At 35.0% G+C, this 26,850-nt stretch overlaps 1 protein-coding gene across 1 annotated transcript in view; it reads left to right on the top strand.

Moving 5' to 3' along the window:
* The first annotated feature begins 7,064 nt into the window (after positions 1-7,064).
* LOC109107538 (protein kinase C-binding protein NELL2-like) overlaps positions 7,065-26,850 on the top strand; it is a 41,753-nt gene continuing 21,967 nt past the window's right edge. Inside the window, exons 1-13 of the mRNA XM_042739939.1 lie at positions 7,065-7,394; positions 8,151-8,279; positions 14,404-14,554; positions 15,389-15,562; positions 15,663-15,759; positions 15,857-15,929; positions 16,021-16,103; positions 18,230-18,358; positions 19,323-19,425; positions 19,957-20,048; positions 20,909-21,011; positions 22,338-22,478; positions 25,417-25,542. Coding sequence (XP_042595873.1) covers positions 7,274-7,394; positions 8,151-8,279; positions 14,404-14,554; positions 15,389-15,562; positions 15,663-15,759; positions 15,857-15,929; positions 16,021-16,103; positions 18,230-18,358; positions 19,323-19,425; positions 19,957-20,048; positions 20,909-21,011; positions 22,338-22,478; positions 25,417-25,542 — 1,522 coding nt within the window. The 5' untranslated portion in view covers positions 7,065-7,273. The remainder of the gene's footprint in view (positions 7,395-8,150; positions 8,280-14,403; positions 14,555-15,388; positions 15,563-15,662; positions 15,760-15,856; positions 15,930-16,020; positions 16,104-18,229; positions 18,359-19,322; positions 19,426-19,956; positions 20,049-20,908; positions 21,012-22,337; positions 22,479-25,416; positions 25,543-26,850) is intronic.

Raw genomic sequence — 26,850 nt, 5'->3', positions numbered from 1 at the left:
TGAATGGATATAACTCTGTAGATGAACATTATCTACAACTAAATTTAGTTTTCCTTTGTTGCTAAAGTATTTAGTCTTCCATTCAAAAGTTTGGGGTTGGTAAGAATGTTTTTTTTTTTTTGGCTTTATTATGATAGGACAGCATAGAGCTGGTAGCGAAGTAGGACCGGGAAAGGTCCTTTCAAAAGTATCAATTATTACATTAATTTAAACAATGATCATCAATCAGTTATATAATTTTAGTAACATATAAATACATCTTAGTCTTAATTGTTTAGGTTTTTATAATGCATTAGCTTGTTTTCTGCATAAAAATAAGGGTCAATTTTTGCTTTTGTCTAAGTCAGGGGTGTCAAATTTAATTCCTGGAAGGCCAGCGCCCTGTAAAGTTTAGATTCAACCCTAATTAAACACACCTGATCCAACTAATCAAGTCCTTATTTGAAAACTACAGGGTATGTGTGTTGGAGCAGGGTTGGAACAAAACTCTGCAGGGCTTCAGCACTCCAGGAATTGAGTTTGACACCCCTAGTCTAAACAAAAATAGCAGAAGGGCTTATTGAAAAATGCTAATTCTTTCTATGCCAGCAGGTGGCACTTTCAGAACAGCAGAAATATAGTGGTTTCCCTAGTAACGGCAGTACAGTATGCAGAATTGATTCTTATTAAAGCAACTGTATTAAAGTTCTTCAGTCAAGAGCAGTGAGTGATTTTTCTCTTTGTTTTGTTGTTTTATAAACGAGATGAAAAAAACGAAAAATCTGTCATCATTTACTCACTCTCAAGCTGTTTTAAACATGACTGAGTTTCTTTCTTCTGTTGAACATAAAAGTTATTTTCAAGAATGTGGGTAACCAAATAGTTGCTGGTTCCCACTGACTTCCACAGTAATTTTTTCTCCTACTATCAAAGTCAGTGGGGACCAGCAACTGTTTGGTTACCCACATTCTTCAAAATATCTTATTTTGTGTTCAGCACACAAAAATTAAAGTAATACAGGTTTGGTACAGCATGAGAGTGAGTAAACAGGCCCGGATCCAGAATCAAATCACTGAGGGTGCTTCTCTATAGCGGCGTCTGTTGTTATGGCACAAAGAACACTCTGTTCATAATCACTAAAAAGCTATCACTCGTCTTAGTTCATCACAATCTCACAAAGATACGTTATTATCAATAAAGTTCTCTACGCTGCACAACAAATCTTTTATTTACGTTGCTTCAACACTTCGATATAATGAGATGATTCATGCTGAACACAATATCTGAACAAAAACTAACTAAGCGGTGAGTGGATTCTAACTTAAACACCTCTGATTCAAGAAATCAAAAGATATGTCTATGATTGGCTACATTGCTCAACACTGCAAAAACACACTGAAATAGAAATCGATCTCCATAGCGCAAACCATAACGCACTGGATAGTTTGCCAAATCTGCAATAAAATGCCATTAATACAGCTTTAACTGAGGGTGATTTTGATTTCGTTTGAGGGTGCTTAGATAAAGACAAAATTTAAATTTTTGGGAGAACTATCCCTTTAATGACAAACGGCAGCATGTTTATCCTACAATTAGTCTGCTGTCACACTGCATAATCTAATTTGCAGGCACGCATCTGTTTTTCACATTAGACATAATCAGCCATGATTATATGTAAACCTTTAGTGTACGCGCTCAGAAAAACGCATGTCAGAATGAATGAAAGGCAGAATTAAATCTTTAACTGGCAAGGCTTTAAAGCACATGCAAATAATGTACTTTTATGGTGAGTGTAACTCTACCACTGAGTTAATATTTAATGTGACTGTATGTGCAGTATATTGAGATGGAGGTTTGGAGGTTAAATGGATGTTATTTAATATAAACAGGAAAGCAGAGAGAAAAAAAAGTTTGCTAAATAAAATGGGACGCAGAAAGCTAAGAGGATCCAGCACCATGGACAGCAACTTCTTCAAGGCAGGACATGTGAACCCTTCTTTTGAAAACGTGCAGGAAGGTTAAGAGTTTAAAACATGAATCATGTCCATTTGATGTGAATGTAAATGATTTGTGCAAAGTCAATGTCAACAAATGCTTTTACTCTGCAAAAGTCTAAATGAGAACTTCAGTCGTAAAGAAAGAACTTTTAAAAAAAAGCCATTATGAATCATACACTGAGTGACTAAATGCCAGAGTGACATTTCCACCCATTAACAAACAAAAAGTTGGACAAATGCACTCTCAAGAGCACTTTTAACTCTTAGTATAGTACATACATGTACATAAATAGGATCAGTATGTTTTGAAGCCTTTTAAAAATGAAAGCATTCCAAAATCTACTTGGAAAGATTTCTTAGAAATATCCAGCCACACAATGTTGTTTCCTGACCTCTTGAAAACTGTACTGAATGTACTGAAGGTCAGGCTCATGTCAAAAAACTGTATTAAATCGAATTGGACATTTCATGTAATTTTATAGTAAAATACTGTTACATTAACAGTCTTCGGAAGTGAATTATCAAGTCCACTTATAATTTCGGTGAAAAACTGTAAATTGACATTCCCAGAATTCCCTCTATGATAGCTCACGCTTATTTTATTATTATTTTTTCATTTGAACAGCTGTTTCTTCTTAGTTTGTTTTCTTATTAGTTATGTACATCAGGGTTTGATGACATCTCACTTTTAGTATGTTTGTTACCATGGTGGATTTTAATATTTTTTGTATTTGTTTATTGTTTATTTTTTTACAGTGTACATTATGATGCTTAAATTCAAATGATTAATTTTAGTTTTTAGCATTGAATTTATTTTTCCTTTTTTAGAAAAATACATTAGAATTTTTTTTTTTTTTTTTATTTTTATTTTGTTTTTAAAATAATTACTTTTTATCTTAATTTTTTTTTTTTTTTTTTGTAAAATGTTTTGTTTGAAAGACCATAATTTTTTTCAAATAAATGCCACTCCCTTTGATAATTTATCTAATGTGATGACATTTGACTAAATTTTAAATTCATATTTAGTAGTGTCCAAATGCTTTAGAAATGGTCTGTATTGCTCAGCAGACTAGTATGGCTTTTGTTTGACATTTCCATCACCCAGAAAGGTTATGGGTGGATAGTCCAGCATAGCACTCTGTACACAGTTCAGATTTATTTGGCAACATTGCATTTTAGAGGGTCTGCATAAAGACACCGCTGATGGGCCACATGCACTTAGCTGCATTTGTGTTTGTGTTTAGATGGGTTGTTATAGAACTGGCAGGCTGCATATGCATACAGCTGATCTGGCAGGCTGCATATGTGATCTTACGTTGAAACAGCCTACAGGGGACACCTCCTGTGCATTTGGGAATAAATCTATGTATTTTAGCAAAGCAGTTAGTTAATATGGCATGACATGGGGTGGCAGAGGTCTTCACGTTTGGCTGCATGTTCATGTAGTGTGCAGCGCTTAAACCCGCATGCTATTGAATCACGCTAATGTTGTGGCAGCAATGAGACTTACCTTTGACTGCTTGCACTGGCTCACATGACTCATCATGATGGCGTACAATGAACTGATGTAAACTTTTTTTTGATTTTATGCAATGATTTTCAGATGAGTAGTCATTGCTGAGGTTATGAACGTGAATCATTTTGGATTTTAATTGCCTTTTGCTTTTTTTTTATTTGTAACTTTTTTAGCAACATGGAAATAATGCAAACTACATGCTTTGCTACTGAATTGTTTTGCAAAAAATTGAGCGTTTTGAAGACATTTCACAGGTGTTTTTGGTTTGTTTGTTTGTTTGTTTGTTTGTTTTTTTCTCCAGCAGTGTTACACCTTGTACTGGCACTTTTGTCGTTTTTTTTTATTTTTATTTTTATTTTTTTATTTTTTTGTCTTGGTCAGCTGGTCCTGTGAATACTGAGTGCACCTTAACAAATAAATGTATATAAATGTATATAAATATACATTTTATACAGTATATGCAGTAAACAAATCTATTATATTAATCTATCTATTAAATATCTAAAATTGTAAATACATATTATACTTCTTATGATATTAAATACAAAAAAACCAAAAAACTATTTTTAATTGTTTTTAATTACAATTTTTATGCACATTCATTTTTAAGAATTAAATGTATAAGTTTATACAGTTTTATATTTTATATGTTGCATGTGTATACAGCAAACAAATATATAAATGTTTTAAATATTATACTTATATAACATTAAATATATAAAAATACACTATAATAAAAACACTATAATCTTTATTATAATGTCCTTAAGAATTACATGTATACATATATTTAAATACATTTATATTTTCAAAATGTATATTTTGTGTGTGTGTATATTTGTCAGATATCTAAATGTATATTCCACTGTTTGTTCCACTAGATGTCAGCATTGTATATCTATATATTGTTGCTCAGCCAACTTTCCTTCCTTTTTACTTGTCGCTTATCGAGCTTTAAACAAGCCAATCACATAAAAGAAAAATACATAAATAATCCCTTATCTATATATTGTTTATTATCATAATAATATGTATAATTTGTAATTATGTGGGTATTACTTGTATTCACAATGTTTTATAATTTATTGCAATGTCTGATAATGTCAAGTCTTAAAAAGTGTACAGTTCAACTACTTTTTATATGTTCTTATTCTGTATTCTTTATGAATGCTTTTAAAACAGGCTGCATTGTAACAGTCACAATATATATTTCTTTATGAATGCTTTTAAAACTATATATATATATATATATATATATATATATATATATATATATATATATTTTGTATCATAAGACTGCACAGAGGAATGTACACTATAAGCTTTAGAAGATGAGAAATACTCTATCCTGTGATGTCAGGATAACACTCCATCCTCTGTAATTGTACTTTTGTATCAGATAAGTGTTTTCATGGTGCACTTGCAGAGGTTTAGAGAATATCATTCTTAAGTGAAGTGGAGATGACAGTGATTGGTTGTTTGGGTGAAGAGTGGTTATTTTGGATCTGAAGTCTTTTTGAGTTGAGCTGCTTAGGGTAAGATAGACACAACAGCGAACCTGTCAAGCTTTTGGCAACAGCAACATAAGACTAAATTTTTGCATTTTAGTTTATGATGTGTAGATAGTACATATAGAGTCTTTTGCACTGTTGTTTATTATTTTGATATATTTTTATTTTATTTACTATTTTACTTTTTGTTTCTGTGCACTGGAAGCCTCTTCTGTCACCAAGACAAATTCCTGCTCATCTGGGAAAAGAAAACTAACAAACCTAAATGGGCCTAATTTAGGGCTGGTCTTAGCTGGTTTGAACAGATTTTTCATGGTTTAAGCAGGTCTGCCAGTAAGCTGGTTTTAAACTTTACATTACTTTACTTTAACATTACCACCACCATCCAAAGGGGACGGAAGATGTTGAAAGGTTCAAAATAAAATATAATATCCTTAACCCCGCGGGATATTAATGAGGAATATATTTAAAAAAACACTCCCTGTCTCACTCAATCAAATACTGTGTGGTTTTCTATGTGGTTTGTATTCTTCTCTCTAGTGAAGAAAATGATCGCAGCACTCATACTGCAGTCCCCAACCGCTGCTTTTATTGGAGGCCACAAAAATTGTCATGTAGACAGGCTGTTGTCTGAAACACTTGTTGTTATGTAGTGCCCAAACTGATAAGGAGGACAGCTACCTCCCTATGGATTGCTTTCTAAGCTGCCTTCTGTCTCACTGATGCCTTGAGCTGTCATTGTGGAAACTGAAAGGTGCGTGCAAAAACATCCAGCAGTTTCTCTCTCTCTTTCTGTCTATTTTCACCACTGGTTTATATGCATTTAGTTAAATATCATGCATATCGCTACAGTGGTCTAATAAATAATAAGTGATGGTGGGAACATGTAATCACATTTATAGGTTTGCCATCCAAATGATTCATTAATAATGCATGAGCTATCACTGCACATGCACACACAAAATGCCATGTTTTTTTTTTTTTTTTTTTTTTTTTTTTTTTTTTATGCAAAGTGTTGGAACCACATTCTCATGGACAGATAACAGATGCAAGTAGCATTTTTTGGAAAGCCAGCCATTTTAAAAAAGTGCTCTGCTAGGTGTATCAGTAGTGCAAGTCTGAAACGCATCTTAAAATGCCTGTTTGATTGGTCCTGCAATTATTAATTATGTCTCACATGACCTTCTTCTTTAACCCTTCTGCATATGCAAATGCACTGCAGATGCCATGGCAACATGTCTTAGTTATTTCAGTGCCATAACACTGGTTATCCAAGCAACAAAATCTCTTCCATATGCTTTTAGTAGATGAATATTTAATCAGTTCATCTCCACTGATTTACATGAGTTATTTTAGGTCATTGGAATGTTGGAGATCATCATCATCATCAGTGTCACATTTAGATTTTTGAACAAATGAACCAGCAATGATTATACTTCTGGTGTCATTCGCCTCCAACTATTTTAGCTGAACAGAAACAGTTATGCTGCTTGATTTTGCAAACTGATATTTGTTATCGTATTATTTTTTATTTATTATTGTAACACACTGGTTCTTAGTGCATATAGTTTGATTTTGTAACTCTCCTAGTTATTTACCTTTATTGGCAAATTAATCGGAAGTCTCGCACATTCTTTTACTTAAATGGTGTATAATTTCAGGTGAAATTTTTTTATATTAAAAATAAAAATAGATTTTTTGGCTTGTTTTTAGCAAAATAAAAATATTTGAACAATTGTAAGAATATGAATAATAAAATTCATGAAACAACCAAAATCTGAAACAAGCTCTTGTCTCTCATATAGGAAAATTAATTGATGACAGGTATTTGAGCTTGTAATGATGTTAAAGACTTTAATAAAAGCTATTATTGCGATATTGTATGAGTACTTTGTGTATCTGCAAACTTAAAATGTTATATGGATTTTTATAGGCTGAACCTTGTGCATGACCAGCAGGTGGCAGGATTTATGAGCTGAAGGTGCGTGTGTTCTCTCTCTCTCTCTCTCTCTCTCTCTCTCTCTCTCTCTCTCTCTCTCTCTCTCTCTCTCTCTTTCTCTCTCTCTCTCTCTCTCTGGTCGTAAGGGAGGACAGACGCACCTGCATCTCTCCACTGACCGCTCATTCACAAGAGGACATTGCATCTCCAGAAGCTGAATTTTCGCCTCATGGAGTTTTCATTCTTGCTTTATTTCCCCGTGTTTATTTGCTAAAGTTTTGACGAAGTGTAATGAGGGTTTGAGGATGCGTTTATTGGAGATGTATCACTGATGCATCTCGCTCAGTATCCAGCAGAACATCAGCATGATGGAATAGGCGTTTCTCTCCCCTCCTTCACAATGGGATTATTCAAACTTTATTTCGCGCTTTGCACTCTCGGACTTTTCTATGGTAAGCTTGGTATTTGTCAGATTTCTTATTGCTAGTGAATTTCGGCAACAGGATGGGTGCTGTTATGGGATAGTTATATTTTGCTTAGTGGATGGTCACACTAAATACTTATAGTGTTTGCGAAACCGAAATGTTGAAACATATGTACAGATATTTAAGTATTCTGTATAAATGTGTTATTTAAAATTTGTATAACGTTTAATAAAAATTAAAAAGAATAAAAATGCAACTGTGAAATGCTTGTAAACTGTACGTTAGCGTACCATAAATTGAATAAAGTTATGCATGCAATACTGTATTTATTTATTTATTTATTTATTTATTTATCATTGTGGGGGTGAGTATATTATTTGTAATTTACTCAAGGCTACATATTTTAATATATATTAAATTATTGAATGTGTATTCAATTTTGATTTTCTGTGATTTTTTTGTGTGAGTGTGTGTGAGTAGAACTGAGCATATGTTTATTATGCTCAGTGTTTGATTAACCTATATATATATATATATATATATATATATAATATATATATATATATATATATATATATATATATATATATATAATGAGGTCTTCTATTTTACCAGATGTATTATTATGGTGGTCATCTGTATATGTAATTATACTATAGCAGATTTTTTTTTTTTTACAGTTTTATTTTCTATACACAATATTATCACTTAACAGTATTACTTTATTTCATTGCTTTTATTCAATTCTGTTTGTAAGTGATTCCTTATGTTTATATTCCTTAGCTTCGGGTTTCGGGGTTGATCCAGCATTACATGTGGATATCTTCGAGGAATTTGATAATCTGAGGTCAAGTGCTGGAGTTTCCCAGGTCCAGGGGTTCCACAATGAGACCAGAGCATATCTGTTTGAAGGTGTGTATAACTGGTATTTAACGAGTCAATTGAACTGGCATGTGATTCTTTGCTTTTGTTTTAGTATCAGAGTGTGACTGACATCACAGCAGCTTTTCAGAAAAAAAAAAAAAAACACATTCACAGTGAGCTTCGTCAATTTAGAGAAATTGGAATCTATTGTTAACATCTGGTGAGAGGAAACAGCCAAGCAGACAGCTGGTTTAGAACGGCATAATTCCAGATCCCACTTAATCTCTCATGAAAAGTGGATCAACCCAACAGTGAAGCATCAATCCCAGGAGTGAACAGGCTCTTGTGTTGCCCATCAAAGAATTGTCATCCCATTCAGGAGATATGGGAGACAGCGAGTAGAGAAGGGAATAACATCTGGCTCCACGGCTCACTCTGAATGCCAGGATGATGCTGTTTATGGCTCTAGAGTTACAGTATGATAAATAGAACCAGTTACCAAAGAAGTCGGTTTCTAGGGCTTTTAAAATTGTTTTTCATGTCATTGACTGCTGCCCTTTCCAGTCTTGTAAACTCTTTTCTTGTCTTTCTACTGCACTCTCTCTGTAACTATGATGAACAGAAAAGTTACCAACTAAAGTATTCAGCAAAGTTTTGAAATCAGATATGTGAAATGATTTTTTTTGTTATTGACTGCTGGTCACTATTCTATTCTATTCTATTCTATTCTATTCTATTCTATTCTATTCTATTCTGTTCTGTTCTGTTCTGTTCTGTTCTAATTTATTAATAGATTTTGTTCTGTTATATTTTTCTACCATATGCTGTTACTTCTATTTATTCTATTCATGCTCTAGTGTATTATGTTCTATTTTGTTCTATTCTTTGTCTTTTCTATATTTTCTCTATTGAATTCTATTATATTTTGTTCTGCTATGTGTGATACTGTATTGTATTATTTTATTCTCTATTCTTTGTGTAGTCTGTACCTGCTCTGGTTCTATATCTAATCTATTCTGCGCATTGTGTTCTATATCTGATCTATTCTATTCTATTATTTCTGTTCTGTTCTGTTTTCTCTACTTTATTAATCTGTTTTATTTGTTTTCTCTCTGCTATTAAATCTTTATTGTATTCTATTCTATTTCTGATCTACTGTATTTTATTTATGTATTGTCTATTCCTTGCTGTATTCTGTTCTGTTCTTGTCTTCTCTTGCATTCTATTTTATTTGGTTCTATTCTATTCTTTGTTTATTCTATTCAATTCCGGATCTAATACATTCTGTTCTATTCTGTTTTATTAAATGTCTGGTCTACTGTATTCTTTTCCATTTAGTTTTATTATATTCTTTGTCTGTTCTATTCTATATAATCCTATCTGTATTCTATCTTCTTTATTCTATTCATATCGATTGTATTTAATTATTTTTATGCTCTATTTGTTGTGTAGTTTACTATATTTGGTTCTGTGTCTGCTCTTCTATTCTATTCTATTCTATTCTATTCTATTCTATTCTATTCTATTCTATTCTATTCTTTTTTGCTCTATTCTGCTATTTCTGTTCTTTGTTCTGTTCTATCCCATTCCACTCTGTTTATTTGGAGGGCTGTTTTAGCAGACCTTTCTATAGCATCAGTGTCCCTCTGGTGATTTATAGCTGGTTGTTTATCCAGATTGACATCCTGCTTTGAGCAGTTTGGGGTTAAGTGTCTTGCTCAAGGGCAAAATGGTGATGGTCATACTCTGCATTCTGGCTCAACCACTCTTCAGTACCTTAGGACAAACCACCAACCTTTTAGTTACTTAAGCGCTATGCTGTCACCACTCCCATGACCTATGATCATGACAGATTTTTATGCATGCAGTAATGTTCTAGGTTTGCAGTTAGCAAGCATCTGTGTCATCACTTCTGTTCCGCACTGCAGTATGAATGGTGTATGAGACGTTGCTGCTCTGGGGAATGTATTCAAACTGTATACACTGTGCATGTGCAACTATACACCCATAAATGTACACACACACATTGCATTAGACAGACTTAGGATGCATGCATATTTGGTAGAAAAAAAAGTCTGACATTCTATGATAAGCAGAAGCATTTGATATGAGTGGAGGCAATAGTCTTGTTCTAATTTAGGAAGGTGGCACCTCAACAGTATTGATTGGCACTCCAGTAAATGCCAGTGGGATTGTGGAATTGGGATCTAACAGACAGGCTTTGAGACAAGGTCATAAATGTGCAGAATGCAGATGAGAGACCTATCAATGTCCGTCAATGACATCTATGCTGTGCTGTTTATACAGGAGAAGAAAAAGAAAAGAGAAAAGGGGAGGAGGAGGATGGGGAGATATTAAAGATAATTCAAGGCTAAACACATTATAGTGCCACTGTAGCTAGACATTGTGGTATTGAGTAAGTGCAAGTGGGTGGTATGAACAAAATCATGTATCATGGTATGAGTAATTTTCTATCACAGTTATATATTTATCACAGTACGCTCAAAGAAAAAAGTACAGGTCTGTCACTGGGGCTGTACCCCAAAAGGCACTAATTTGTACTTGTAAATTACTAACATGGTTCTAATATGTACAATTAACTTTTAAATAAGGTACAAAGATGTACATTTTTAGTATTTGTACCTTAAGGGAACATTTCAAAGAAAGCTTTGACCCTTTTATCTAAGAGTGTAGTTATATTTGTTGGAAATTCATCAAAAATAGTATACATATTACTGGTCCATATATCTTGTAGAAGTCAGCTGATAAAGATAGAAAAATTACAATAACTGAGTAGATTCTTTTTAATGAATCTGTTGATTCAGTTCACAAATCCTGAATGATTCATTCATGAATTAAACTAATCAGCTGACTGAATCAGTTACAGCACACTGAATGGGCAGATTATCAGTGAATAATGACTTAAATTTTGGTCATATGAGACATTTGGACCACTATTAATATACTTATATGGTGATTTTACATTCAAAATGTCACCTTTTATGTATCACAGAATATTTGGAATGACATGAGAGTAAGTACATAATGACAGAACTTAAATTTTTAGATAAACTATCCCTTTATATACTTTATTAAGATTACTTTGTTATTTCTATTTCTGTACTCTTTCAAATTTAACTGATGGACACAAACGCAAAGTGATCCTATAGCTGAATCTGTACCCTTGAACTGTTGTATCATCACGTTAAACATCAAAATGCCTAAACTGCATCTGCAAGTCTGAGTGTGGCTGTTTCATTAAATAACTTGTCCTGACTGAATGAATTATTGAGTCAATGTATGGAGCAATGCGGAAGCAAACAATAAAAGAAAGAAGTTTGGCACAATTGTACCTCTTCTGTCAGACTTGGTGCTGGCTGGACCTTTTAAGTGCCAGGTTCAGATTCCTGCTCATTCATCAGCTATTTGAGCATGCAGCAGCCAAGAGGGACATCAGCTAAGTGCACTGATGCGGTCTGGACAAGACAAATACTCTGTGTCACTTGTATCACTCATCCTGCATTCCCCAGATGAGATTCCATGTCTCGACTTTGTGTCTGCAGCAGTACGATGACATATTTTGCAGAGACTTAAATGGATACTTCATTTATTCACCCTCATGTTATTTCAAACCAAACTTTCTTTCTTATGTAGAACACAAATTGAGATGCTTAGCAAATTAAAATGAGTGTGAGTAAATGAATTTTCCTTTTTGTGCAAACTGTTCCTTTAATACATGCATCTGTGGCATTTCTACAAACCAGACCACTGCTTTGAGGCACAGAATAATGGACCTCTAATTTCTGATTAATGCAATGTTAGGAGAGACACTTGTTTGTTTTGTCATTATAATAGGCCTTGAATAATTCATCAGTTGTAAATTATTATTATTTTTTTTTTTTTTTACATTGACTTTAAAAAAAAATTAAGGTACGTTGGACACAATTTTAAGTGCTGGCATCATAAGTAGCCTGACTTGTGATCAATTTAAGTGCTTTTAACATGTAATTGCTCATATTATTGGTGGCACGGATACTCAGCATCATTAGGAAAACTCATCAGCAATCTTCTTAAAGGTTTTTAATTTCAATTCTGCCAGAATAGTGTCACACGAGTTACATAATTTGCATCACAGTGTGTTTCTTGCTCCCAGGAGCCCAGTTCTCATTTATCATTATTGAAGTTATTGGTTCTCTTGAGGCATAGCAGGGCTGTGGTGTTTGATAACTTGGAGCGATTGATTACAGATTCAGATTACTTTCTTGATCAGTGGTGACTGTGTACTCATGGCCTGGAAATTAGGAACTCTAATTTTTCTTAAATGAGATAAACTAGCATTTGTGATGTTTATTTAAACTGATATATAAATAACTATATTTGTTATTAGATGTATTTGATATGTCTTTATTAAGTATTTTAATGTATTATTTATATTTATATTTAAATATTTAGCTCACTAATTTATTTATTTATTAAAATTCAATATTTTGCTGACTTTGTAAACATCTGTACAGATATGTAACTATTTATTTATTTATTTATTCATAATATTTAGCTCCTTTATATTTACAGTTTTTTCTGTACAGTTTTTTTATTTAATATTTTGCTAACTGTCTGCATAGATTTGTAACATTTATTTGTTTACTTTAATGTAATGTTTTGCTGACTATCTGTACAGATCTGTAACCATTTATTTATTTATATTTATATTATTTATTTATATTTATTTATTTTCATTTAATATTATGCTAACTCTCTGCAAATATTTTTGATTGATTGATTCATTTATAGCTAACTCTTTATCTGTAGAGATTTATTATTATTATTATTATTATTATTATTTTAAATGTATTTATTTAGAGAGTCATTACTGGTAATCTGCATAATTTCCTTGCAGAAAGCCATCAACAATTCCCAGCTGCTCTCTGACCTTTAAATGCTGCAATCAAACGACTAGCCTTTGATTTACAGCACATTAATACAACCCTCAGTGATGAGCGGGATAGAAGAATAGTGCATCTGAGATGAAGTGTCGATCCAATGGGAATCAATTCGGAGAGGTGTCCAAAAAAAGGTATTTTCCTAGCACTTCCCCAAGAGGACTTTAATGCTACTTGTGAACTGTCCTGGAATCCATTAGATCAGCTGTGGTTTGCGCTGTTGTTTTTTGTGGTTGCTGTGTTAGTTTGTGATCACTTTTGTTCTGTTTATTTTATTGGTTAAGGTGTTTAAGCTCAGTGTTGTTCATTGTGTTTGATTGGTTAATGTGTTCTGCTTACAGCTCCCCTGAGCTTTACTTGACAATAGCTACAGAACATTAGTGTTCCCCGGTTGGCCTTTATGTGTGTTCGTGTGTGTGTGTTGGATGTTTTTTTTTTACCCCGTGAGAGGACTAGACCCAGACATTTCTTATGTTTTGACAGGACTGATTTAAACATTTATCCCTGAGGAGACAGTCAACTTCCTGTCTCCTCCTCATCCAACTCATCAGCTTTCCCAGTGTGTTTTCTTCTTCCTTCTTCCTGCCTTTTCTATTTCTGTTCTATTGCCACTCACATCAGTGTCAGCACATGACCTGCGTGTCAGTCTACCATCCTCATTTACTTAAATTCAATTCAATAAAATATATGTAATTTATATCTTGTTTTGGCACAAAATGACATTAATGGCAAAAAATGCTTTTTGAGTGCAGATGGCATAGTTTTTTACCTGCTGGCACTAACCGGACTATGCTAACCAGCCAAACTTTAACCCCTTGGTTTTTATCATGCTCATTTATTCTGCTTAGTTCAGTATTCACACTGGCTCCAGAGTGGATATTTAAACATAAATATCACCAGATGGTTCCGTTGGCTTAAAACAGCAATCTTAGTTCCATAGCTACATCATGGTCTGGAAACTAAACACTGTTTCTGCCTTGCTTGGTACCAGTAGCCTAAATGTTTAACAAATTCAATTAAAAGCTGATGGTTGTGTTGCATACATAGCTTGGCCACACAGTGTTGGATGGATCAAACACATCTGTGTGACCTGTTCTGGGATCTATAATATATAAAGCATGTAATATATTATTTAATATATAAAGCATGTAAGATTACTGTATATATTGAGTTGATTAAAGTTGAATGAGAAATAATTTCTCCTTCACTGATTTTGTCACTCTCTCCATCAGGCACATCAAGGAATGCAAGAGCTTCCCTCAAGGCAGCAGAGAGAATTCTTCAGAAGCTGAGAGGAAGAACTGAGTTTACTCTTCTACTGACCCTCAAACAGGAGAAATTTAGTTCCGGAGTGCTGCTGTCCATCCACTATGGAGAACAGAGGTATATTATTTATCTCTGTCTGTCCGTCTGTCCGTCCGTCCGTCCATCCCTCCATTCATCCGTCTGTCTATCTGTCTTTTTTTTTTTTTTTCTTTCTTTCTTTCGTTCGTGCGTTTTTTTTTCATCTGTCAATCTATTCCATCTGTTGGTTGATCAGTCGATCAGTCTGTCTGTCCGTCCACTATCCAATCCTCCCTCCCTCCTTCCATCCATCCATCCAGCCATCCATCCATCCACCCCTCTTTCCATCCCTCCTTCTTTCCTTCCTTCCATCCATCCATCCATCCATCCATCATCCCTCCCTCCCTCCATCCATCCCTCCATCGGTCCATCCCTCAGCTTGTCTATCTATTTGGCTGTCTGTGCTTTCATACTTCCGGTAGGCTTTTGCTCCTGTAAAACCTTCGTTTTATTTTTTCTGTTTTGATTTACTGTTCCTCAGAGGAACACATAATCTGTTCTCCTGATGGAATGTCTGTAACACTTCTGATTGGGGTGTCCACTGACATTTCTTAAACACACACATTATTGATTTTACCACCTCTTTAAGGTCAGCACTCAGAGTAGAGGCCAAGAGATTCACGGACCACTGCTCCTCTTCACATTCATTCAAAACTCTACATTCCCTTGAGCAGCATTATTCTATGCTGCTTTGCCACATTCCAGAATTTAATAACGACTGCTTGGCAGCTTAACCTGCTGAAGTCTTGTGCATGGGAACATTAGGGCTAACAGAAAACATTTTGGCAGCAGTTATTTCCTGGAGTTCTTAGATTTCAAGCTTGATTATGACTTTTAACAAGGGTAAATCTGTTTTCTTGGCTTCCTCCTCAGGTTTCTGGAGGTAGAGAGCAGCGGTCTGCGTAATGAGATCCGTCTCTTCTTCCAAACCTCAGACCGGCGGCAACAGAGAGAGGTCTTCCCTTATAGTCTAGCAGATGGACATTGGCACAAAGTTTCCCTGGCATTCAGCGCCACCCAAGTGGTGCTCCATATTGACTGCAACAGGTGAATGGCTTGAGAACCACCAGAGATAGATTTGAATGCCTTGTAGTAGTCTGTATCAATGTCCACTTATGTGTTGCTTTTTATTTGTGCTTGCTTTCAGAATTTATGAAAGGATTGTGGAGATGCCATCTATGGACTTTCCCAGAGGAACAAATATCTGGCTTGGTCAAAGAAATGATGCCCATGGGTTTTTCAGGGTACAACATAATCTTGTACATTGAAAATAGACCATTAAATTTGTACATTTGTCTTGTCTAAATCTCTGACTTTCTTTCTACCATGTCTTTCTCTCAGGGAGTGATGCAAGATGTTCAGTTGGTAGTCATACCCCATGGATACATCATCCAATGTCCAGATCTCAACCGTAGTAAGTGCATACTCTCAGAAAAAAATAACTATGCACTTTGTTTACTTGCTGGTCTGAAAATGCTATTAATGCATGTCCAACACTTTTGCAGCTTGTCCCACTTGTAATGATTTCCATGGGCTGGTTCAGAAGATCATGGAACTTCAAGATATTTTGGGTAAAACATCAAGCAAGGTACTGTAAGTTTTTAAAAAATGTTTAGCATTGGGGTACCCTGTCTTGCTCAGTTTTTATTATTCTGTGCTAATGCAAAACAGTTGTTCATTTTTGTCACAGTTTCATTAATTTCATTCTGTGCAATGAATTTAAATGTGTAATATAACAGTTTATTTAATCAAATTGCATTGGGGCAACATGAATAATAAATAAATCATTTGAGCAGGGAAATTTCAGTTTCCAGCATGAATTGCATGGGACTGGATGAGAAGTGTACATGTTGAAATTAAGTGTTAATTTTGAGTTTTTGAGCAAAATGACAAAAGAGTGAAAATTACTTTAAATGAGGGCTACTATTTCAATACTATTTCACTACTAGTACTGATACTACTTCTACTTGAAAACTTTCAATTTAATTCAGTGTGTTTTCTTGTGGTTTCATTGTAATTAATTCTAAAATGTAAAATAGTTTTTGTTATATATATATATATATATATATGTGTGTGTGTTTATTATATATATAATAATGTATATATATATATATATATATAGATACACACACACACACACACACACACACACACACACACACACACACACACACTCATTGGCCACTTTATTTGGTACACCTTGCTAGTACCGGGTTGGAACCCCTTTTGCCTTTAGAACAGAATTCTTCATGGCATAGATTCAACAAGGTTTTGGAAACATTCCTCAGAGATTTTGGTCCATATTGACATGATAGCATCACTCAGTTGCTGCAGATTTGTCGGCTGTACATCCATGATGCAAATCTCCCATCTCCCATTCCTCCACATCCCAAAGCTGCTCTATTGGATTGAGATCTGGTGAGTGTGTAGGCCATTTGAGTAAAGTGAACTCATTGTCATGCTCAAGAAACCAGTCAGTGATGATTTGAGCTTTGTGACATGGTGCATTATCCTGTTGGAAGTAGCCATCAGAAGATGGGTACACTGTAGTCATAAAGGGATGGACATGGTCAGCAACAATACTTAGGTAGGCTGTGGGTGTTTAAACAATGCTCAATTGGTACTAAGGGACCCAAAGTGTGCCCAAAAAAAATATCATCCCACACCATTACCCCACCACCACCAGCCTGAACCGTTGAGACGAGACAGGATGGATCCATGCTTTCATGTTCTTTATGCCAAATTCTGACCCTACCATCTGAATGTTGCAGCAGAAATCGAGACTCATCAGACCAGGCAACATTTTTCCAATCTTCTATTGTCCAATTTTGGTGAGCCTGTGCGAATTGTAGCCTCCGTTTGGCAGTGTTCTTAGCTGACAGGAGCCTAAACCCGGTGTGGTCTTCTGCTGCTGTAGCCCATAGCTGTTTCAGGGTTCGACGTTTTGTGCATTCAGAGATGATATTCTGCATACCTTGTTTGTAACAAGTGGTTATTTGAGTTACTGTTGCCTTTCTATCATCTCTATTTTGCCCATTCTCCTCTGACCTCTGACATCAACAAGGCTTTTTTTTTCGTCCACACGACTGCCGCTTTATGGATATTTTTCTCTTTTCGGGACCATTTTGTTGTAAACCCTAGAAATGGTTGTGCGTGACAATCCCAGTAGATCAGCAGTTTTTGAAATCTCAGACCAGCCCGTCTGGCACCAACAACCATTCCACGTTCAAAGTCATTTAAATCCCCTTTCTTCCTCATTCTGATGCTCGGTTTGAACTTCAGCAAGTCGTCTAGTCTACATCTAGATGCCTAAATGCATTGAGTTGCTGCCATGTGATTAGCTAATTAGAAATTTGTGTTACCAAGCAATTGAACAGGTGTACCTAATAAAGTGGCCAGCGAGTGTATATTGTGTGTGTGTGTGTGTGTTTAGGTATTTGGTTAGTTTTAGTCTCATTTTATTGGTGCTTTCTTGTTTTTTCTTTCCACTATGCAAGGTTTATAGTGTTGGTTTGGATGTGTTTGTTTTATGTGCTATAGTGTGCCTTTATAGTGAACACCACCAATGCTGCCTTTATCATAAATCCCTTATTTCCCTCTCCTTCTAAAATTTTTTTTTTTTTGCTTGCTCATCATTTTTTATATCGCCTCCCTCTATTGATTCATCATTCAGTCTCACCCTCTCTTCTTTCTCATGTCTTCATTGTGCTGTAGTTGGCACTTGCAGAAGAGAAGATGAAGTACTTGGATGGCTGTTACTGTGAGAGGACATGCACCCTAAATCGAGAGATATACAGGGACGATGATGCTTGGATAGATGGATGCAGAAACTGCACATGCTCAGTAAGTTCATGCATTGCCTGGACGGGGTGAATTAGGAATTTAAAACGATGGCTCTCCAAACTACAAACACAAGAACTGTTCACAATTAAAGCCATTTCCAGCGACAAAGCACATTGGAAGTCATTCCTTTCAGTAATAGCTGTGACGACATGAGTGACAGTACAAATGATGCAAATGAGCAGTGATGTGATGTGACTACTACAGCTGCTACTACTACTAATATACTACAGAGCCTCTAAGAGGACATGAGGATGAGAAAATATGGGATAAGAGGGAAATATATATATTTCAATGCCTTTGCATTCTCTCACAAAAGTATTGCATTTCCTCAAGAAACTTTGTTCACATGCAAAACATTTATAATTCTCACAAAACTATTAACTTACCCTGAGAAACTTTGCATTCTCTTGAGAAACACTTGCATTCTCCTGTAAAATGATTGCCCCCCCCAAAAAAAAGCGTTCTCACAAAACAATTGCATTTTCTTTACCATCACCAATTCCTTCCCATCACCAGCTCCATGATATCCAAACACATTACACATTCACTGAAGATGTTAAGATTTGTTTTCATGTATGAGAATCATGAGATTTCATTTTCATTTTTTGTAATAATATGCATTGATATTTATATATATATTTATTAATATTCATATTTATTTACAGTATTATGTTTATCAATGTTTATATATATTATTATTATTATTTTTTTTTTACACCATTAGTATTTTTGTAAATATTTTTTACTAGAAAACTAGACAAAGTCAAGCTGTCAAGATTAGTTGCTTCACACCTTAGTATTTGTTGAGTTTTGTTTTAGTTGTGAGGATTTTGAAGACATAACTTTCTGATTTGCTATCAGCATTCATGACAGTCACTGTCTGATTCTGTCAGTTTATGTTGTAGAATCGTGTGATTGTGAAGCTTTTTTATTGATGATGACGGTGTGTGTTTTCCACCTACAGAATGGTACAGTGGAGTGCGAGAGTATTTTCTGCCCACCACCTCAGTGTCCCCCTGATACAGCTCCAATCTACATGCCTGGAGCTTGCTGTAAAGAATGCCAGCGTGAGTATACACACAAACACACACGCACAAAATTGAGGCCATGCATCTATAGAGGTGCATTTTTTTTTTTACAACTTTTCTTCTATCTCCCTTTGTTTCATGTTTGCTCCTTTATATCCCCATCATCTGTCTTTGCTATCTTTCTTTCCACCAAAATCTTTTATATAATCATGCCTCGGTCTTGATGACAAACTGACCACATCCCTGTGTTGCTAGGATACCGCTGCCACAAATGCGAATGTCAACACACACACAACGCAGTCACACGCTTTCTCTGGTATCATTAATAATTCAAGGCCAGTGTGCAGGGTGTTGTGTTTGAGTGAGCAGAGCTAATGTGCAGAAGCTAATAGCAGTTTGACTGATAACCAGGGCTTTATTTAACACTGCGCTCTGGTAGGCTTAATCTAACATGCTTGTCTGATCGATGCTTTACATTCTAAAGCACTTTGTTTTGGCTCTGTCCTCTTAATTTCTTGTCTGGATCTTATTTGTGCTCTTTTTTTCTCTTTATATCTTTTCCGGCTTTAGCCGTTTGTCTGTTCAGAGGAAGAGTGTACGTGGAAGGTGATCGCAAGAGCGTACATGACTCTGAAGGAAACTGTCTGCTGTTTGAATGCAGGGTAAGAATTAGTGGAGCTGCAGGCCAGTGGTCTGAAAATGTTCAACAGACCCAGACAAAATCTGACTTTTTCCGTAATTATTTGCACTCATTTTTGGAGAAAAACTTCCAAATTCTGTTGGCTGGAAGTGCTAATTGGAATCCTATGAATGATACGAATCCAGATTCTGCTGAAATCTGAATTCTGCTGGCAAAGATTGTGCCTAGGCCTGGTTATGATCATTTCAACCAGAATTTGAATTCTCCCTCAGCCTGGTTATGAATTTGAATTTCAGGCAGAATTTGAATTCTCTCTCAGCCTGGTTATGAATTTTAATTCCAAACAGCTGTTGAATTCAAAATCTGTCTGTGCCTGGTTATAAATTTTAATTTCAGGCAGAATATATATTCTGTCTGGGACTGGTTATGAATTAGAATTTCAGGCAGAATAAGAATTCTGTCTCGGCCTGGTTATGAATTCAGGCAGAATTCCAGGCAAAATTTGAATTGAAATTTTGTATAAGCCTGTTTATAAAATGGATTTCAGGCAGAATTTTAATTCTGACTGAGCTTGTCTATAAATTTGAAATCCAAGCAGCATTTGATTTTGAAAATCTTTCTTGAGCTCCTAACAGTGTTCTGGAACATGATAGCTGGTTTCTAGTTCATCCAAGCTGGTCATTAACTGATTTGTCCAAATGATCCAAAAACCATCTAGACCATCATGGAAGTTGGTTTGTTGCTTGAACCAGCTTAGACCAACTTAAAAACAACTACCATGTTTCAAAACTAGCATCTAGCATCAGAAGTTGGATTTTCCCAGCAGAGTTGGAGTTTAATTTGCAGGATAAATCAAATAAGCACTTGTTTGTGTGTTTGCAGGATCGAAGTATGCGTAGGGTTGAGATCACTTCTTGTCCAGAGCTAAACTGCCCGGAATCAGAGCAGATCACACTCACAGACCGCTGCTGTAAAGTGTGCAGAGGTGCGACGCACACACACATGCAGAAACAACACACACCCTCCACACTCAACTGATTGGAGTCATATTAAGGGTAGCCACCTTTGACCACTGCACACACAAACTAGATTTGTGCTCAACAACAAGCCATGACTGTGCATGACACCACTCATCTATTTTTGCAGCCTTCACACATATAACTGCACACACATAACACCTAGTTTAACAGTGACTTTAAAGAGAAGCATATGCTCAACTTTTTAACACCTTTCGTAGTTCACAGACTGAGCATGTTTTCTACAAAAAAACGTCTGGCGTGTTTGTGTTTTACGTGGCGTGAGAAAGTGAAAAAGCTATGGTCAGACTGAGACATATTTCCAGAAATGCAATTTGAATAGGATTTAAACCACATATGAATATAGCTTCCAAACAGATTTGTAAAATGCAAATTTTGTGTTTTTTTTTTTTGTTGTTGCTGTTCACACATGCTAAATATGATCGAATTCCAATCAGATATATACATTGCTTTTTGCTTTGTTTTTGCTTTTTGTGTTTAATTTTAACTGTATTTAATTGTGTCATTTATATGAATATATACAGTAAGTGAATGTACATTTTGGTTCTTTGAGAACATTTTATTAACTTTTTTTTACCTTCACTGTTTATTTTTAAAGGGTCTTGCTGTGTGACAGATTGTTAAAACTACAAACAGCCCATTTATTCTCTCTTTTAATTTGAGATCATATAAGCAAAATATACTACTCTTAACAAGGATTTTTATCAGATGTTCGAGTTAAAAATATATAAATCATTGAAACAAGATCAGTTTATTTGTACAAACAACACTGCATAAACTGCATATTCATTTTGTTCACTTGTTTTAAGTATAAACAAGTTAAAAACAAGTCCAATAGTACAAAATACATTTATATTTAATATATAATTTCTGAAAACAAACCTTAATATCTCATGCAAAGTTGCTTATCAAGTAAACTGATCTTGTTTAATGGAGATTTGTTGAGACAAGTTGAAAAAGACCAATTAAAAGCTCATTAAGAAGTCATTTATTAACAATTATAAAATAATTAGTAAAATGCTATTTAAAACGATTTTAGATGGTGTATTGCCTGTCACACCGCAGGATATGCAATGTCCCAAAAGTGTTTCACATCGACTAGCCAGGCGTAGGTGAACAAGAAATCCTCCCAGTTGAATGTAAAGTGTCTATTAACTATTAGTACAAGCTGGAAATTTGTCCACATAGGGAAAATTGCGTAAATATAATGCATAAATTATAAATGTCAGAATATGCATTGGATAGCACTTCTACTCTATCTATCTCACTTTCAGGGCACGATTTCTGTGCTGAGGCTGCGGGTCACAGCCGCAATTGTGTGGAGAATTCGGACTGCATTAACCTAGAAGCAGGAGCTTTCTGCAGCTGTAAAGAAGGTTACCATGCACTCAGGGACGACAGCGCCTACTGCCAAGGTATTAAAACTCCCAAGGATAAACATGCCAATTATTGATGTGTTTCTAAACACTGTACAAACAAATGAAACTCTAAATCCATCAAAACCTTCATAGCACCTGTTATTTGACCCCCCACAGATTTGCTTGCTAGAAATTTCTGTTTTGTATAAGCAAATAACGGCTTTCACAAATCACTAAATTGCCTGCAATCACAGATGGAGGAGTTGCCGACGAAAGCTGTTGACTGGTGATTACTTAGTGTCTCACTGAATTAATATTTCAGCACCGCTATTATGCTTACAGATGTAATTAATGCATTGTAAACCCTAGAGTTCATGCTGTGCGAGTGTGTGTACAGATGTGAAGGAGGGTTCCTGTGGCTCGCTGGCTTTTAATAGGCTGTACCCTTGTTTGAACAAACACGGCAGCTCAGCGAGAATGTGACAGATATCTCTTTTCACACATAAATCCAATGACTATTTATAGTTTTACAGTACCTTAGTGTTGTGTGTAAACGTGCCTCTGTGTAACAAGAGGTTTTCTTTTGGTTAGAAGGTTTTAAGTCCTGTTAATAAAAGAATAATTCACCTGAAAATAAACATTTCTGAAAATGTACTCATCCTCAGGCCATCCAAGATGTAGATGAGTTTGTTTCTTCATCAGAACAGATTTGGTGAATATACTGTAGCATCATATCATTTGCTCACCAATGGATCCTCTGCAGTGAGTGGGTGCAGAGTTTTAACAGCTGATAAAAACATCACAATAATCCACAAGTAATCCACACAACTTCAGTCCATCAATTAACATCTTGTGAAGCAAAAAGCTGCATGTTTGTTATAAACAGTTCTGACTTCCCTTTAAGATTTCAAGGCAGTTATTTGAAAGCATCTTAATTGAAAACCTTAAACTGTGAAAAATCAATTGAGATGACTGCACTTTAAAGTAATGTGGAGGCAAACAGCTTGCTTTGTCTTAATGTGACTTTCACCTTTATCACTGTGAGTCACAGTAGGATGCTTACAGCATAGACAATCAATAGACAGTTTTGGGGGAAGTGACATTAGAAAAACCTTTGGTCACCAGAAATGCACAGAAAGCTTTTGTAAGTGTCTGAAAGAATTTACACAACACAGTTGTTACAGTAATGTGGCTCAAAGGCAAGCCTCTGTTTGACTTGATAAAATCTGAGACACATCTGTGAGGACCTGCTGGGTCAGAACAGCACTCTTTATTAAGCACTGGTGGACTCTTTTAGCATTTGGAAACATGCTGATCTTCCCTGTTTAATACCCAACATTACTGATTTGTTTTTGCTTTTTGCTGCAATTAATCAGTGACTTTTAGTTTACTTATATTTGTCTCACACATTTAGCTGGGATAAAAATAAAGTGTTTTAACATCTGACAATGGCCTTAATATGAAAGACTTTGTCTTGTTAGTTTGTGGAAAAATTCTGTTCAACTGTTACAGTCAGTAGTTTGTAGCAGCCTCAGGCTTATGAATGATAACTGCTAATGCAGCTCTGAAATAAACTTTAAATTATTAATTTGGGATTCATATCTTTTAGAACAAAAGTGGCTGAAAAAGGCATTAAGTTTTCAATTACAGAATAGAGGAGTGAGTTTATTCTCCTCATTTTAAGCACTGAGCGCTCCTCAGAAGACACACTGAGACAGATAAGACTTTGAAGATATTCTCCCCACTATTCACTTTTAAACCAAACACACTGCTCTGATAGATTGATATTATGTTTACACCATCTTAAAAAGAAAAAATTGGCTTTAACAGTCCATTGCTAAAGCTACTGATGGGCAAAGGCTATTATTATAATTATTATCTCTCAAAAAGTGTTTTTTATGCCTCTGCATTAATAAGACTTGTTTTCAGAGAATATATCTTGAAATTATTTATTTTTATTATTTTATTTTGTTTCATTTTATTTTATTTTATTACCTGCAGCCAAAAATGGACCCTAGATGGGACAAGTTGGTTGGTTGCTTGGATGGATTTTTATTTTAAGAATAAATCTCACAAAAATCTGTTTCCTCACAAAAAGAGAGGCTAAGCTTACATTTGTTGTTGGGGTAAGAAAGATAAACTTAAAGATTAATTTTTTTGTAATCTGAAACAATTTTTTTTATTATTCATCAAATATATCTTTTAAGGATATTACAAGGATATTTTCTATTAGAAAAGAGAAAATATGCTGATTAAGAGCATGAGTTTGTGCTGTGTAGATTTAAACAGAGAAAAAAATTGTGAGGAAGATTATATAAAGTGGTTTTGAAGAGGAGAGAGTGGGTGGACCGAAAGACAAGTGTGTATCTAAAAGTATAAGAGAAAAAGCTGGAGGCTGAGAAAGTGAAGGGGGTGGAGAAAAGGGACAGAAAGTGAAAGGTCTAGAAGTGCTCTGTGTTTTGTTAATGCACTTTAAGGACTGAATTGAGTCACACATATAGTACTGTACATTATTTTCAAAAGATATTCAAACCAATTTATCTTTATTATAGATGGATTTGTTTTCTTTCTATCATCAAGGCTGCTAAAGTTTCAGGTAAAAGTACAATAAGTTTAAAGCAGTAGTTTATTTACTTTTTTTAATGGAAAACAGGGAGTCATGAGATTTGAGGCGACAAACGTATAATGACATAATTTAATTATTTGTGCGTCCCCTTAAATATTCATCAAAACATTCAAACATGGTGTTGGTGTTCCTGCTACATTACAGTCTTAGCAGTTTCCTGCAGCAGTGTGAACTGTAATGTTCTTTGTACAACAGAACGCTAATGATGTAATGACTGGATCTTCCAACACCCTTGACAAATGCTGCTAATTGATTGCAGCTGCAGTGTGAATGGTGGTTTTTGGAACTGCTTCTTCCCAAATGTTTTGAAAACCGTGTTGTGTTTGGGTCATAGTACAGAGTGTGTCTTGTGTTCTGCTGTGGTTGCAGATATCGATGAGTGTGCGGAGGGGAAACACTACTGCAGGGAGAACACAATGTGTTTGAACACACCCGGCTCCTTTATGTGTGTCTGCAACACCGGCTATGTCCGGATTGATGATTACTCCTGCACAGGTGAGTACAGAAATCATTAAACTATGCTTTTTTTTTGCCATGGAATTATTAACTGGAATCTTTTAGATGAGATCCATGACATAATCTGTCTGGAGTGTAAATAATTAGGTCATGGTTCCAGGCCATTAAAATATGATTGAAGTCCCCATAAATTCATCTAATATGCTACATTTGGCACTCATCCACTACATAAATAAATAAAATGGTTGATACGTATAAATATATAGCATTATATATATATATATATATATATATATATATATACACACACATACATATTAGCATTGTTCAACATTGCTTTAATAGTGCATGCATTAGTGAAATAATACAAATTAAACAGAGGGAGAGACAAATTTTCTTTTGAGAAAGCGAATTGGGGAAAAAAAATGAAAGACAGCATATGCAAAATTTTTCACTGAGGGAAAGTACAGATGGTACATGCTCCTGATCTTTAACTTAAAAAATCTATTAAATCTTTTCAGGAGTGCAGGATAAGGAAGCAAAACAAGACGCAAGGGAACAGCTTCGCGATAAATGAGCCTTAGTCCTTCTGTGACCTACTTTAAAACTTAATTAATTACAATGAAGAGGCCAGGAAGGTTTCTGTCTCAATAAATACACAAAAGCACAAAAACTGCACCTGGGCTACAGGGTTCAGTCATGGGCAACAAAAATTTTGCTTTTATTTTGGAAACTGTTCAAGGTTTCTTCCTGCTGATCATCTCAGAAAGCCATGTGTGTTTAAGGCCAGCTGCATTGTTATTATTTATTGTCATTATTTTTCAAGTAGTCTGCATTACACCGACCTCGCTATCAAGTTCTGGGTAGATGACGACCTCTGTTCATTATAATGCTGCATGTTGTTGTTTTGTAATGGAAAGAGCTGGGCTGATGTATGAAGGCACAAGTGGAACAAGCTTCTTAATTTCATAGCTTTCTCTGAGCAAGCCTCTAATGACCTAATAATATGGTTGTGCTCAGTGGTTGATAAAAAAGCTTACAGAAATTGAACAGCATTGAGCCTCAAACTTATGTAGAGTTATGGAGTCAATTATTGTATGGTTAAATTTGTCTATCTAGAGCGTTGTTTGGAAACTGATCCATAAATGGTGTTCACAATGGCTTAAACTCTATTGATACAATTCTAGAATCAAAGAATTGGTGCAGAATCAGATTTTGTTTGTAATTTTAGAAATTGATCCTCTGAATGTGTGTCGTCTCCTCAAAATGTACAGGTGAGAGATTTAAAAAAATAATAATAATTTAAATGCACACTGTGCTGCTTTTATATCCATTTAATGAAATCAT

Source organism: Cyprinus carpio, chromosome A4 (assembly GCF_018340385.1).
Source record: "Cyprinus carpio isolate SPL01 chromosome A4, ASM1834038v1, whole genome shotgun sequence".
In the NCBI taxonomy this organism is placed as follows: domain Eukaryota; kingdom Metazoa; phylum Chordata; class Actinopteri; order Cypriniformes; family Cyprinidae; genus Cyprinus; species Cyprinus carpio.
This window is presented reverse-complemented; position numbering and strand designations above follow the sequence as displayed.